Source organism: Schistocerca piceifrons, chromosome 11 (genome assembly GCF_021461385.2).
Source record: "Schistocerca piceifrons isolate TAMUIC-IGC-003096 chromosome 11, iqSchPice1.1, whole genome shotgun sequence".
Taxonomy (NCBI): Eukaryota; Metazoa; Arthropoda; class Insecta; order Orthoptera; family Acrididae; genus Schistocerca; species Schistocerca piceifrons.
Window position 1 is genome coordinate 64,293,669 of NC_060148.1, and position 14,064 is coordinate 64,307,732.

The 14,064-nt window shown below is 41.6% G+C and overlaps 1 protein-coding gene across 3 annotated transcripts in view; it reads right to left on the minus strand.

Annotated features, from left to right (window-relative positions):
- The window catches only part of LOC124720139 (transmembrane protein 98-like), a 77,133-nt gene that overhangs the window by 36,416 nt on the left and 26,653 nt on the right, over positions 1-14,064 (minus strand). For all 3 annotated transcript variants that reach the window (XM_047245441.1, XM_047245439.1, XM_047245440.1), the window contains one exon: positions 2,347-2,650. In XM_047245441.1, coding sequence (XP_047101397.1) covers positions 2,347-2,650 — 304 coding nt within the window. The remainder of the gene's footprint in view (positions 1-2,346; positions 2,651-14,064) is intronic.

The following is a 14,064-nucleotide window of genomic DNA, read 5'->3' on the forward strand; positions in this document are numbered from 1 at the left end:
ATTACTGGGACTCTGTGATCCAGGAAGCAGTCGAAATTAGACTCAGCGATAATAACTTTAACAGAGACAATGGCTATGCACTTAGCAACACTTGGGAGAGTGCACTGGATAAAGAAAAATCACAGAGAAAAACTTCCCGCACTTTACCTCCTGATTCAAGGGATGGCGCTGCAAGCAACGCAGGATAGAAACTACATCTATGGAAGTAGAGGGCACCACTTCACTACGCTCCATATCGCTGTTGCTATGACGTATTCCAGCCAATCAGAAGCCCACCTTGGCATATAAAAGTGGGAACCTCGCTAGTTCACGACAGTCAGTTTTAGCCCTGACGACGACCATGGAGGTAGTGGTCGAAAGCTTGGAGTTTTATCCTGAATTGACGTGGCATGTACACCGAGAGATTTTTATTCAAGAAATATGTCGCGAAAGACTTCGTAGCCATAACAGATTTGTATATTTGTAAAAAGAGAGAGCCCTTAGTTCAGTAATATTATTGGCCATATTCATTCAATGTTCAATGAGGCAGACTTAGATTAAGATTTTCAGATCTAAAGGAACTCCACAAATAATAAAAGTAGGAAAAACATAACAGTGCATTACACATTCCGATTTTTAAGTCAAATCAAACAAAGGAAAAACACTATAAATTATGACCTTTTTTTGTCACTCATCAATGGGGGAGGTGTCAAGAAACAGGCAGGTACATTTAATGGTAGATTGTGAGTTTCTTAGTTACTGGACAAAATCCTACTATGAAATAACCCCATCTACTGCTCAATGTCTCCTCTGCTTTTACTTTAACCTCTTAACTGCTCTGGACGTGTTAAAGCGCATGCCTTTTGTACCTGTCCCTGTGTGCTCTGAATGTGTTTATGCGCACCACCAATCCTTCTGCCTGGTACTCTGAATGTTTCTATGCGTGACATGTTCAGAGTACCAGGTAGAAGGACTGGTGGCATGTGTAAACATGTTCAGAGCACACAGGGCAGGAACAAAGGCGCACGCGTTAACATGTTCAGAGCAGTTAAACGGTTAAAAAGTTATGTGTACTGGGATGGGATGTATGACAGTAATTATACCATACTGAATCATATTGATCTACATTCTGAATTTTTTATGTGGAAAGTACAGCATCCCATTAAAGAATGGACCTGTAGACCATGTAAAAATTTTAAACACTTTTTTGAAAGATGGCTATCAACAGCCATCACGTAATGTATAAAATGCATATTTGACCATCAGTTGCTTTTATTTTTAACCCAAATATTGACCAGTTTCAGTCACGGACAATCTTCATGGATAAAGATTAAAATCGTTTAAGCCACATTACATCTATCATTACTTAAATAATGTGTAGAGCACATCATGATATTCGTGATATTCATGATATGTTCTACATATTATTTAAGTAGTGACAAATTTAATGTTGAGGCTTAAACCATTTTAACCCTTGTCTGTGAAGATGGTCCATGACTGAAACCAGTTGATATTTGGGTTTAAAATAAGAGCAGCTGACGGTCAAACATGCATTTTATACAGTAAAAATTTCTAGCTGCAACTGTTTTTTGCTGTTCAGCTCTTGAAAATTTTTCCTCATTTTCTCCCTCTCCCTCTCTCTCTTTCTCTTTCTCCCTCTCCCTTAGAGAGAGAGAGACAGAGACAGAGAGAGAGAGAGAGAGAGAGAGAGAGAGAGAGAGAAAATGAGGAAAAATTTTCAAGAGCTGAACGGCAGAAAACAGTTGCAGCTAGAGATGACCTCAGCATAGATAGGGAACCTCAAGTGACTTTTTCCTTACACAGCCCCCATGACTGCGTTTGCTTTCTGACAGCAGCGATCCCCTCCCTTTCCTTCCCTTTATTCCTCTTTCCCACTTCAATTTACGTATACTGAGTGTCCCCTATGTGAGTGTTGCATCGTAGTGAGGAGGCTTCAGTCCCAGGTGACTAAGGTATGTATTGGGATGTCCTGTGCCAGTAAGGAAGGAAATGTTTGTAAATTATTGGGTACACTGTGTGCATGAGTAATTTGCTTGGTAAAATTTTGCAATAACCATGAGTAATGTGGAGATGCATCATTTTCCCCCCAAATCCCAGCTGTTCTACATGAGTTACACTTTCACCATAAATATAATGTTTTAATATTAACTAGAATTGCAGCAAGCATTAAAACTCGTGTTTTTATGTATGCTATACATACTATTACCAGTAAACAAAGGAGTTAATTTTTAGCGGAAGTCAGACGTCAGACACGGCCCTATTTCTTTTTACTCGAGCATCTAACTGCCATCACAGAGTGCGGCATGACATTTGCACTCCACTCTGTGTCCCGACCTGGATACACACCTCCACGATGTCGTGGGCGGCCACAACACTGCCGGCCCCCTTCTTGGAGGCACTCGTGCCGACACGGCCCTGCTCAGCGGCGAGGCGTGTGAGCCGCTCGGTGAGGGCGTGGCAGGCCTTGAGCACGGCCAACCCGTGGGCCGCCAGGTCACCCGCCCCCGCACCCACACCTGCCGCCGCCTCCCCCAAGATGCGCTCCGCGTCGGGGCTCAGCACCACCTCGCCCAGTTCCACTTCCCCGATGCCGCCACTGCCCCCGCCGTCGGTGATGAGCAGGTCTATGTCTCGAAGCTTCTCTCCTTTCCTGAATACGTAAAAATGATAACGTCAACTTAAAACTGCGAGAAGAGAAAAAGATTTCTGCAATTTATACCAGTATACGGCAATAATTTAACTCTACATGAGACAGAAAGTGCCAGTAAAGTAAAGTTAAGTGGCATTGTTGGTTGAGTGACTTGTAGGTTTAGGCTGAGCTGCCTGGTCAGGAAGGCTTTTCTTCTGCTGCCCACAATGGCCCCTTTCCTTGTGAGTGTGTGAGAATTGTGTATTTGTTGAGTGTACGAGGGGGGACCCAAAAATAACCAGAATTTCTTTCTAGAAAGCGTATACTTTAATGTTTTCAAATACACCCTTAATCTCCTTCAAAGTACTCTCCATTAGCATTAATACACTTGTCCAAACGTTCATTCCAGTGTTCGAAGCACCTTCTAAATTTGTCCTCTATGATACCTGCTAGCACTTTCCTGACACTGCGTTTTACGTCTTGCACATCCGCAAAAGGCTTCCCTCTCAAGTCTCTTTTCATCCTCGGGAACAGGAACAAGTCCGAGAGTGCTAAATCCGGCGAACAGGGCGCATAGGTCAAGGTAGTCATCTTCGTTGAGGCCAAAAACTGGCGAACACTGAGAGCCGTGTGCGCGGGAGCGTTGTCGTGATGCAGGAACCACATGATAGAATCCCACAAAGCCGGATGTTTTCGCGACAAACTTCTGCGAAGCTGTTTCATAACCTCCAAATAGGGTTGCTGGTATACTGACTAGTTTTCCGGGACAAATTCAGAGTGTATGATCCCTTTGATGTCAAAAAAACAGATCAACATCGTTTTTCACATTCGATTTCACATATCGAGCTGTTTTTGGTCGAGGCGAGCCAGGTGACTTCCATTGTGATGACTGTTGTTTACTTTCTGGATTGTATCCATAGCACCATGACTCATCACCCGTAATGATTTTGTTGAAAAAATGTGGCTCATCTTTGAACGCATCCTTCATTTCGAGACAGGCTCAAACGCGACAATCCCTTTGATCTCCGGTAAGAAACTTTGGCACGAATTTTGCTGCCACTCTTCGCATCCCCAAATCGATGGTCAAGATGCGCTGAATTGAGCTCCAGGACAACGCGGACAAGTTCTAGAGTTGGTCGATTGTCCTGCGTCAATCTTCACTGATGAGATTGCGGATTTTGTCGATATTGTCTTTGCTTCGAGCAGTTGAGGGTCGGCCGGAACGGGGCTGATCTTCAACCACCATTTCTCCCTTTTTAAGACGAGAAAACCATTAGTACACTTGCGTTTTAGTAAGAGCACGGTCTTTGTAGGCTGTCTGAACCATCGCAACAGTTTCTGCTGTGTTCTTGCCGAGCAAGAAACAAAACTTCACTGCCGGACGTTGTTTGTAAGAACTAGTCATTTCCTCGTGTTAAGTCTGCACTGTACACACACTCAAAGAACTGCCAAAGAAACCACACTTCTCACTGTAGGGTGACGCCGCGTTGCAGAATGACTCAGCAGAGCTACTACTACAACCATCTGGGAACGCAACCTGCTACTACAAGTACACGATGCGCAACATTACGATTCCGGTTACTTTTGGGTCCCCCCTCGTACGTGAGTGTAATAGATGCATGTGTAGTGCGGTGTTATGTTTGTGTTGTATGATGATGATGATGATGATGATTATGATGATGATGATAAGAAGGTAGAATGTGAAACCAGGTGCTGACACACAGCCTAATCCTCTTGAATAGCACCGAGGAGACCACCTGTAGGGAAGCAATCACTTATCGGTTTGTCTAGTGGGGCACGTGAGGAACTGATTTTTCTTCATTGCTCAGCTGAGGCCAACACAGCGATGGCTGACACACGCCGTGGACAGAGCGAACAATGAGATTGTATATTAAACTTCTGGGAAATTAAATGTTTGAATACTGTGATAAAAATTGATCATATTACGTAAAACGGAACTGTTGTCAAAGGTTTTGAACCTCAACGTGGTCCAATCATCAGTTTCTTCAAAGATCCAATTTTTTCAAATTTTTTGAAGTACGTAATATTAAACTTAGAAAGTTATACTTTTGGAATTAGGTTAAGGTGGTTACAAAAACATTGGGTAGAGCTACCTCTTTTACTTTTGAATTATTAAATAACCAATTTTTGTGCCAAAAAATGTGAAAATGCATTAGATTAACTTACTTTACTATATAAGATACAGAGCAAAAATGACAACACTGTATTTGACATATGACAGCACTATATTTGATATAAGTAATAACGAAACTTTCCCAAGCCTCACTATACTCCATTTGAAAATTTCTGAAGGTTAAATTTTAAAGTTATTGGGCTCAGAATTGTGTGTGATGTAAACAGAGCATGGATTTACTTTGAGAAAAATTGGTATCATTATAGACCTTCAACGAACGATATCAATAATTTTGTAGTTAAAAAGGATGCGAGTTGAGCAGTGCTGCCAATGCTAGAAGCAGTTTCGGAGTGAGTGTATTAAGATTGAGGTATCTGAACTATGGAGGTTACTCGATTGTCATCAGTCATAGAGAAAATATTATGCTCTGCTACAGAATGTAGCACCATTCTGTCTGTGACAGTCTGCTTAAGCCTCGGATGGTGTTAATGATGACTGACATTGGTTTTTTGAATGAATGAGATCGTGTATATCTTGTGAAAGTGTGTAACAGTGAACCTAATTGGATTAATGATTTACTGGCAAACCTGTATTTCATTTTTGATGTTCTGTTTCGGGCGGAGCCTGTTATATTATAAAAAACTGTGTGGCAAGTGTCTGGGATTATTCTTCAGTTCTACGGTGAGCAATTAACTACATTATCAACAAAGAGTAGAAATTGTCTCTGAACTGTGTCAAGTACTGAGAACCAAAGGCCATCTTTAATGAGTTTTAAAATTATTACTCGCGCATGTGAACTGTTGTCAGAATACACTGCTCAGTTAAGCGACAGTAGACTTTTATTTATCTCACGGTTCCCGATTCCTCTGCACGATTCTTCAGTTTAGGCAGGCTGTATAGTGGATCAGTGGACTGGAGATTACCGGACAGCACATTCTCCACTGATTTCTGACGGTTTGCACAAATAGTTTTCATACCCTCTTCAAAGGCTGTGGTACCCAAAAATTGAACAAGACTATCACATGTTTCAGTGTTCAAAGCCAAAGAATTGGCCACACTGTTTAAACCCATCACTCTACATGCCGAGCATAACATCGTCATCTAACAGGTTACCATCGACAGTTTCACATGCCACCACTTTATGAGACACTGTCAAGAAGTTTGGAATTTAATGCAGGACACTGGTGACAAGAATCTCGAGTAGGGACTAATGCCATCATCACCAACACTGCTCCCCTTGCCAGCAAAACAATGGCAGTGAAAAATTCATCCATCGCCAGAATTCAAACCAGTTTACCTCCAAGATTCGTGCCACCACACAGGTGTGCAATAATGATCTCAGTTACAGAAGCGGATAGTAATGACTGTCGATGAGGTGGGTATTGGAAGGGGTATTACACAAGATGGTTGTTGCTGTCACTGAAGCTTTTCAAAATTTATGCTGAGAGATTAACAACGCAAATGAAAAATCACGGATAATTTTGTTACAGCAGACGTGACAAACTTCTTGAGAGAAATATGTTTCCTGCATTTTATAAATAAAAAATAAAAATAAAAGTGCTAGCAGGTCGACAGACACACAAACAAACACAAACATACACACAAAATTCAAGCTTTCGCAACAAACTGTTGCCTCATCAGGAAAGAGGGAAGGAGAGGGAAAGACGAAAGGAAGTGGGTGTTAAGGGAGAGGGTAAGGAGTCATTCCAATCCCGGGAGCGGAAAGACTTACCTTAGGGGGAAAAAAGGACGGGTATACACTCGCGCACACACACACACAAAACTCTTTGTCTTTAAATATGTCTGCTTGTGTCTGTATATGTGTGGATGCATATGTGTGTGTGTGCGCGAGTGTATACCCGTCCTTTTTTCCCCCTAAGGTAAGTCTTTCCGCTCCCGGGATTGGAATGACTCCTTACCCTCTCCCTTAAAACCCACATCCTTTCGTCTTTCCCTCTCCTTCCTTCTTTCCTGATGAGGCAACAGTTTGTTGCGAAAGCTTGAATTTTGTGTGTATGTTTGTGTTTGTTTGTGTGTCTGTCGACCTGCCAGCACTTTCATTTGGTAAGTCACATCATCTTTGTTTTTAGATATATTTTTCCTACATGGAATGTTTCCCTCTATTATAACCAAAAGTAAAAATAAAATAGAAATGAATAACACCCAATGCAAGAAAACTGTTTGTTCCAACGAAAAGTGAGAAGTATAAGAAGAGGAGGAGGAGGAGGAGGAATAAATATAACTAAGTATGTAGCTGATCGGGCAGAGAGAAGCTTCCTGGCACACTAAAACTGTGCACAGAATCGGAACTCGAACTCAGGAGTTTTGTCTTTTATGGGAAAGTGCTCTACCAACTGAGATACCTGAGCAAAACTCACGATCTGACCTCATAGCATTACTTCCACCAGTACCTCATCTCCTACCCTCCAAACTTGCAAACTAGAGTACTTGGCCACAAAAGACAAAGGCCCAGGTTTGAGTCCCAGTCTGGTGCACAGTTTTAATATGTCAAGAAGTTTCATATCAGTACAAACACTGATGCAGAGTTAAATTTCATTCTGGATGACAGAGAGGATTGTAAAACTGAGAAAAGCGTGTAGAATGAGGAAGATATAGGGAAGACCAAAGTGATGTGACTCAGAAAACATGGAGACTCCACCAAAATATAATTTGAAGAAAAGACCCCGGAAAAAAATCGTAAGTACTTGAGAAGTTTGATTACAGAAAATGGGAGCTGTGTGCAGGAAGCAAGAAGTAGAATATTATTGGTAAAACAACTGTCACACTGGTAGCAAATGGATGAGATGTTATACGATACAATACAGAAAGCAAAGGCCATGATTTAACAGCTTCATCCAATACTAGGAAATGACAGGGTCTCCTATGTCATTAAGAAGTGGCACTACAATTGTTTTGTCAGAGAAGTGTGTCATATGGAGCAAAACACACACACACACACACACACACACACACACACACACACACACACACGCGCGCGCGCGCGCGCGCGCGCGTGTGCACGCACGAGAGAGAGAGAGAGAGAGAGAGAGAGAGAGAGAGAGAGAGAGAGAGAGAGAAAATTCATGTAACACAACTGATAGAAACATTGGTACAGTAAAAAGGAATGAAACAATGGCCTTTGCATGGTAACAGAATACTCAGAAAGGGCAGGGAGACACCTAAGAAGGCTGAACAAGCGGAGATCTAGGAAGAACACCAAGCTCACCCACACAGTCCTCTCTACGTGACCTATCAAAAAATTCAAAGCAACAAACCACAAATATCAAGCAAAATTTGTGACTGGATTGAGAAGTTCTTGGTAGTGAGGAACCAGCACATTTTCTTAAGATGTAGAATTGCCGACGGAAGAAGAGGTAACTTTGACTGTGTCCCTGCAAATTATGTTGAATCCTTCATGTTAATGTTGTATATCAATGATTTGGCAGACAATATTAGAAGTAACCTCAAAAATATTAGGAAAAGGATAGACTGATACTCGTCACAAAGATGACCTGTTAAGTTGGAGCCAGACACAACGAAAAGATTGTTACAGATTATAGATTTGGGTCAAAGCCTTCTTAAGCTAAGAAGACACACAAGAAAGCACCCCTCTCTCTCTCTCACACACACACACACACACACACACACACACGAGCACTACCACCGACAGCTCCGACTGGAATGCAACTGCCACGTGAATAGAAATAGCAGATTGCTATTGATGTGACAGTCAGAGCTATTGGTGGCAGAGGTCACGTTGTAGTGTTTCGAGAATTTCGGCGTACCATCTCGAATACAGAATATTTTAGATGTGAGAGTGGGGTGATAGAATCCAACCTACTGCACGTCGCATGTTTGTGTGTGCAGGTTTGGTGGTGGTGGTTGTTGGGATGTTTAAGGGGGACTAAACAGCTAAGGTCATCAGTCCCCCATTCCAAAAACAAGCGAGACAAAGTCGCAGAGCAGATAAAACCCCAAGGGGAAGGAGACTGCCCCCCCCCCCCCCCCCCCCAGGTGCTAAAGAACACAAATTAGGCAACGAACACTACAGAAAAGAAGAGTACAGACGAACACCAGACAGAAAGAAATAGAAGAAAAGAAGATGGCCGGAGACTGGTTGACTGACCACGACAACAACGACAGGTTTGAAGTTTGTCGTGAGAAGACAGTAGAAACGGCGGTCGAACGGCACCGATAAGTACTTGTCGGTTGATCCACAGAGGCAGTACTGAAATGGCAAGGAAGAACTATGGAACTTCTAGGTTATTCTGTGTTAATCTTATCAGTGACCATTGTTATAAATAAAACGAACATTTGAGATTTGGAATTCTGAAAAAACTCTTTATCTTGGACTTGCTGGAGGCAAGACATATTTTACTATATGTCTGTAGTAGACACGTGGTTGTTAAGACAGCTCTTTTCTAAATGGATTTAAATCTGTTTCTAATGTGAGACAATACGAGTTACTTACGAGAAGTTAAATATTTGAGTGTGAAGTGTGAATTTTGTTCTTATGAAGCTCAAATACACCAATAGTCATTGAAAACTATTCTTTGAGTACCAAATTATTTCGCAAGTGGTGAGAGAGTCTTTAAGGTTCCCCGTAACTAGCATCATTCTTCGGAGAAGTTTATAGAGATTCCAAAAGCCGGCTATCCAGAGAACATCAGCTGTATATACCAAGTAAGTCGACTCGTATAAAAGAAGTGGGAAAGTTGCAATCCAACTTCACACATTCTTGTTGTCAAAAAACATTAAAACGTGTGCACGAGATCTGCTTGCTTGTGTGAATATATATAAAGTCCGGGAACACTTTCAATTATTTATTGCACAAGAACTAAACATTGTACAGATGTCATACATATTGCATTTTGAAGAGAAAACTTCCAGGGTTTCTCTCCACAATGACATATGTGTGATATCTGTACCATGTTTGTTTCTCGTGCAATAAATAACTGAAAGTGTTCCCGGACTTTTTGTGCACCCTGTATATGTACGAGGTGCATTCAAGTTCTAAGGCCTCCGATTTTTTTTCTCCGGACTGGAAAGAGATAGAAACATGCGCATTGTTTTAAAATGAGGCCGCGTTCATTGTCAATACGTCCCAGAGATGGCAGCACCGTACGGCAGATGGAATTTTACTGCCAGCGGCGAGAATGGGAACTGTTTTAAATACTTAAAATGGTGATGTTTTCTTTACTCGAACAGCGTGCAATCATTCATTTTCTGAATTTGCGTGGTGTGAAACCAATTGAAATTCATCGACAGTTGAAGGAGACATGTGGTGACGGAGTTATGGATGTGTCGAAAGTGCGTTCGTGGGTGCGACAGTTTAATGAAGGCAGAACATCGTGTGACAACAAACCGAAACAACCTCGGGCTCGCACAAGCCGGTCTGACGACACGATCGAGAAAGTGGAAAGAATTGTTTTGGGGGATCGCCGAATGACTGTTGAACAGATCGCCTCCAGAGTTGGCATTTCTGTGGGTTCTGTGCACACGATCCTGCATGACGACCTGAAAATGCGAAAAGTGTCATCCAGGTGGGTGCCACGAATGCTGACGGACGACCACACGGCTGCCCATGTGGCACGTTGCCGAGCAATGTTGACGCGCAACGACAGCGTGAATGGGACTTTCTTTTCGTCGGTTGTGACAATGGATGAGACGTGGATGCCATTTTTCAATCCAGAAACAAAGCGCCAGTCAGCTCAGTGGAAGCACACAGATCCAACGCCACCAAAAAAATTTTGGGTAACCGCCAGTGCTGAAAAAATGATGGTGTCCATGTTCTGGGACAGCGAGGGCGTAATCGTTACCCATTGCGTTCCAAAGGGCACTACAGTAACAGGTGCATCCTACGAAAATGTTTTGAAGAACAAATTCCTTCCTGCACTGCAACAAAAACGTCCGGGAAGGGCTGCGCGTGTGCCATTTCATCGAGACAACGCACCCGCACATCGAGCTAACGTTACACAACAGTTTGTTCGTGATAACAACTTTGAAGTGATTCCTCATGCTCCCTACTCACCTGACCTGGCTCCTAGTGACTTTTGGCTTTTTCCAACAATGAAAGACACTCTCCGTGGCCGCACATTCACCAGCCGTGGTGCTATTGCCTCAGCGATTTTCCAGTGGTCAAAACAGACTCCTAAAGAAGCCTTCACCGCTGCCGCGGAATCAAGGTGTCAGCGTTGTGAAAAATGTGTACGTCTGCAGGCTGATTACGTCGAGAAGTAACGCCAGTTTCATCGATTTCGGGTGGGTAGTTAATTAGAAAAAAAATCGGAGGCCTTAGAACTTGAATGCACCTCGTATTTGTGTGTTTTTTTTTTTGACTGAAGGAGGCTTTGGCCAGAAGCTACAAGGTGTAACAGTCTTCTCATTGTGCCTGTCTGCAACTCAATGGGTTATCTTTACTGTGAACAGCAATATCTATCCTTTTCCTAATGTTGTTGATATTCGTACCTGGAGTATCCATTGTTTAGCAGCAACTTCACACTTTTTGCAGATGATGCAGTTGTCTATAAAGAAGTATAGGCTGAAAAAGCTGTATAAATATTCATTCAGACCTTCATAAGAGGGTGCACTGAAAAGCAGCGCCTCCGAATTTTTTATTCGGTTCTCAATATCTGATAAGGTATTACATGTCACGAATATTACTTTGTTGACATTCCCGCTTCAGTGGTGCTAGTTGCAACCCACCACCACTAGTGGCCTCCGAGTGAGAAGGAAGGAAGATTGGGTTTAGTGTCCTGTCAACTTCAAGGTCATTACAGATTGAACCTCAAGCTCGGTTTGCATCAAGGATGGGGAAGGAAACCACCTGGGCAATTGCCTGGAGCAATTTAGGTAAATTGTGGAAAACTTAAATCAGGCCAGAGCCTCCGAATTGTAATGTAGTGGTGTGTAAAGTAACTATGTTGCTCACTGAGCAAGGAACATGTGGAAACAGGTGTAGGTAAACACACCTGGAAATCGGTACATCCAAGCACACATTTAACTCAGGAAGTCGAGGCCCACAAATTAGAACAGAACACGTACACGAATACACAATTATTCTCATATTCACACAAGGTAAAGATCGCTATAACTTGGCCTAATCGTGATAGGCGTGGTGTAATCGAGTTTCAAAAGTAGAAAATTTGCCTCCAATAGAAATTCATATAAGGATGAAAGCTGTGTATGGTAATGACCGTATTGACATAATGTGCGACGTTGGGTTGTTCGTGCTCATAATGAAAGAAATAGTGGTGCTAACATCAACGTGTGTGATGGAGTTCAGAGTGGCAACTGACGAGACTCATCAGAATCAGACTGATGAACTTATCAGAGAAAATAATTATATAACATGGACACAGCTCTGAGGTAAGTGTGGCATATCAAGAGTGAGTGTACAGGCTATCACTGCAGAACTGTGGTACAGAAAACAGTGTGCACGTGTGTCTCAAATACTCTCTCCTGACATGAAACAAAGCAGATTGGACATCTGTCAACAGTTTCTATGTGTCTACTGTTGACAAAGGCCATTGGATGAAAGCGTTACGTGTGAAAATCTTTTTGTTGTGCCTATCTGCGACTCAGCATCTCCACCATATGGTGAGTAGCAACTTTCCTTCTCATAATATTGTTACACTCCATCCTGGATTTTCCATTGTTTGATTAACAATTTCTTTTGTATTTTGAGCATGCAGGTGATGGATTCCTTACCAATATTGTGACATAATGAACGCTAGGTTCACCATTTTGATCCCAAAAACCTCTATTTCCAAAACTTAAAGAACACCGTTGAGGAACCACTTTAATAGCTTTGAAGAAGGGTAAGCAGAGGTGGTGATGTGGCTCAGTCAACTAAGTCAAACATTCTACAGTGACGGCATTAACAAACTGGTCTCTCATTGAGAGAAATACGTTTGTTGCAAATGGTTCTGAGCACTATGGGACTTAACATCTGTGGTCATCAGTCCACTATGTTTGTTGCAAGGATGACTATGTTGAAAAACAAACATGTAGACATGAAGAATAAAGTTGTATAATCTTAATGAAGCTCTTTACCTAAAAAGCCTTAGGAGTTTTCACGTAAGTTTGGAAGCATTATTTTTCAGTGCTGCCTCATAAAAGTAAAAAGTGGTGCGAAGATTGGTAACTTCCTTTCAATGTTGTGAAATGTAAAACTGTGCACTTCACACACACACACACACACAAACACAAAATATTAAAAAAACCACACACAGTATCCAACGATTCCAATATCAATGAGTAACAACTGGAATCTGTCAACTCAAATACCTGTGTAACAATTTATAGTTGTAGTGTAACCAAATATCAACACAGTTACACAATATCTCCTAATGTTCAGTTTGCAAGTAGTAATATATTATATGTATTATAAATGTATGACATTAAATATTTACTAGGATTATTGTCAATGTTATTTGAATGGTATTACAGTTTGGATTGTGTGTTTAATTATTTTTTAATCTGTTTCATGTCAATGAAGAGTGCTGTAACAATGCTGGCATCATCTTTGGTGCTGCCATAAAGCGGAAAGCTAACCCCTGATGTTCACCAGATGAAGGCCATCGTGTGGAAGAAGATTCTGTCACTGTATGTGATTGCCCTTTGATTTACATAAGATGTATGGGATTTCATTGTCTTAAACATTGTAAAATATGGTCAATGATGTAAATGGAAAATATAATGATGATTAGTCAATTCCTGCCTTGATCTCAGATGACTAACATTGATGTGAATGTAAAACTTATATCATATTACAATACATCATCAGTGGAAGTGAGAAAATGTTTATTTATCCATCATGATTTTGTAGAGTCAATGCGTGTTAGAAGTGATAATTTGAATCTGAATGTGATTCCACCACAAGAAGAGTGATTTTTTTATAATTGACTCTTGTAGAGAAATTTGGAGTTACTGAAGTCTGAAGTTAATTGGTGACTGACAGTCAAAGGCAAGAGCAGAGATAACATCCCAATTTTTAGTTTTTGGGGAGGCACGGAACTTCTATGGATCGGTGATATGTAAAATGACTGAAAATCTCTCTCTCTGTACTTCCGAGCTTGCAGAAAGTTAATTTAACCATTTCACCAAAGTTATTCTAATTCGTTGTGGCGTGCCCCTCTGGAAAGATATTCCGTAATGGTCAAGCTGAATTACTATACATACCCCGAATGAAAGTTTTCATACACTGGGTTTTGGGTTGGGTTGCTTGGGGGAAGAGACCAAACAGCGAGGTCATCCGTCTCATCAGTTTAGGGAAGGACGCTGGCTGTGACCTTTCAAA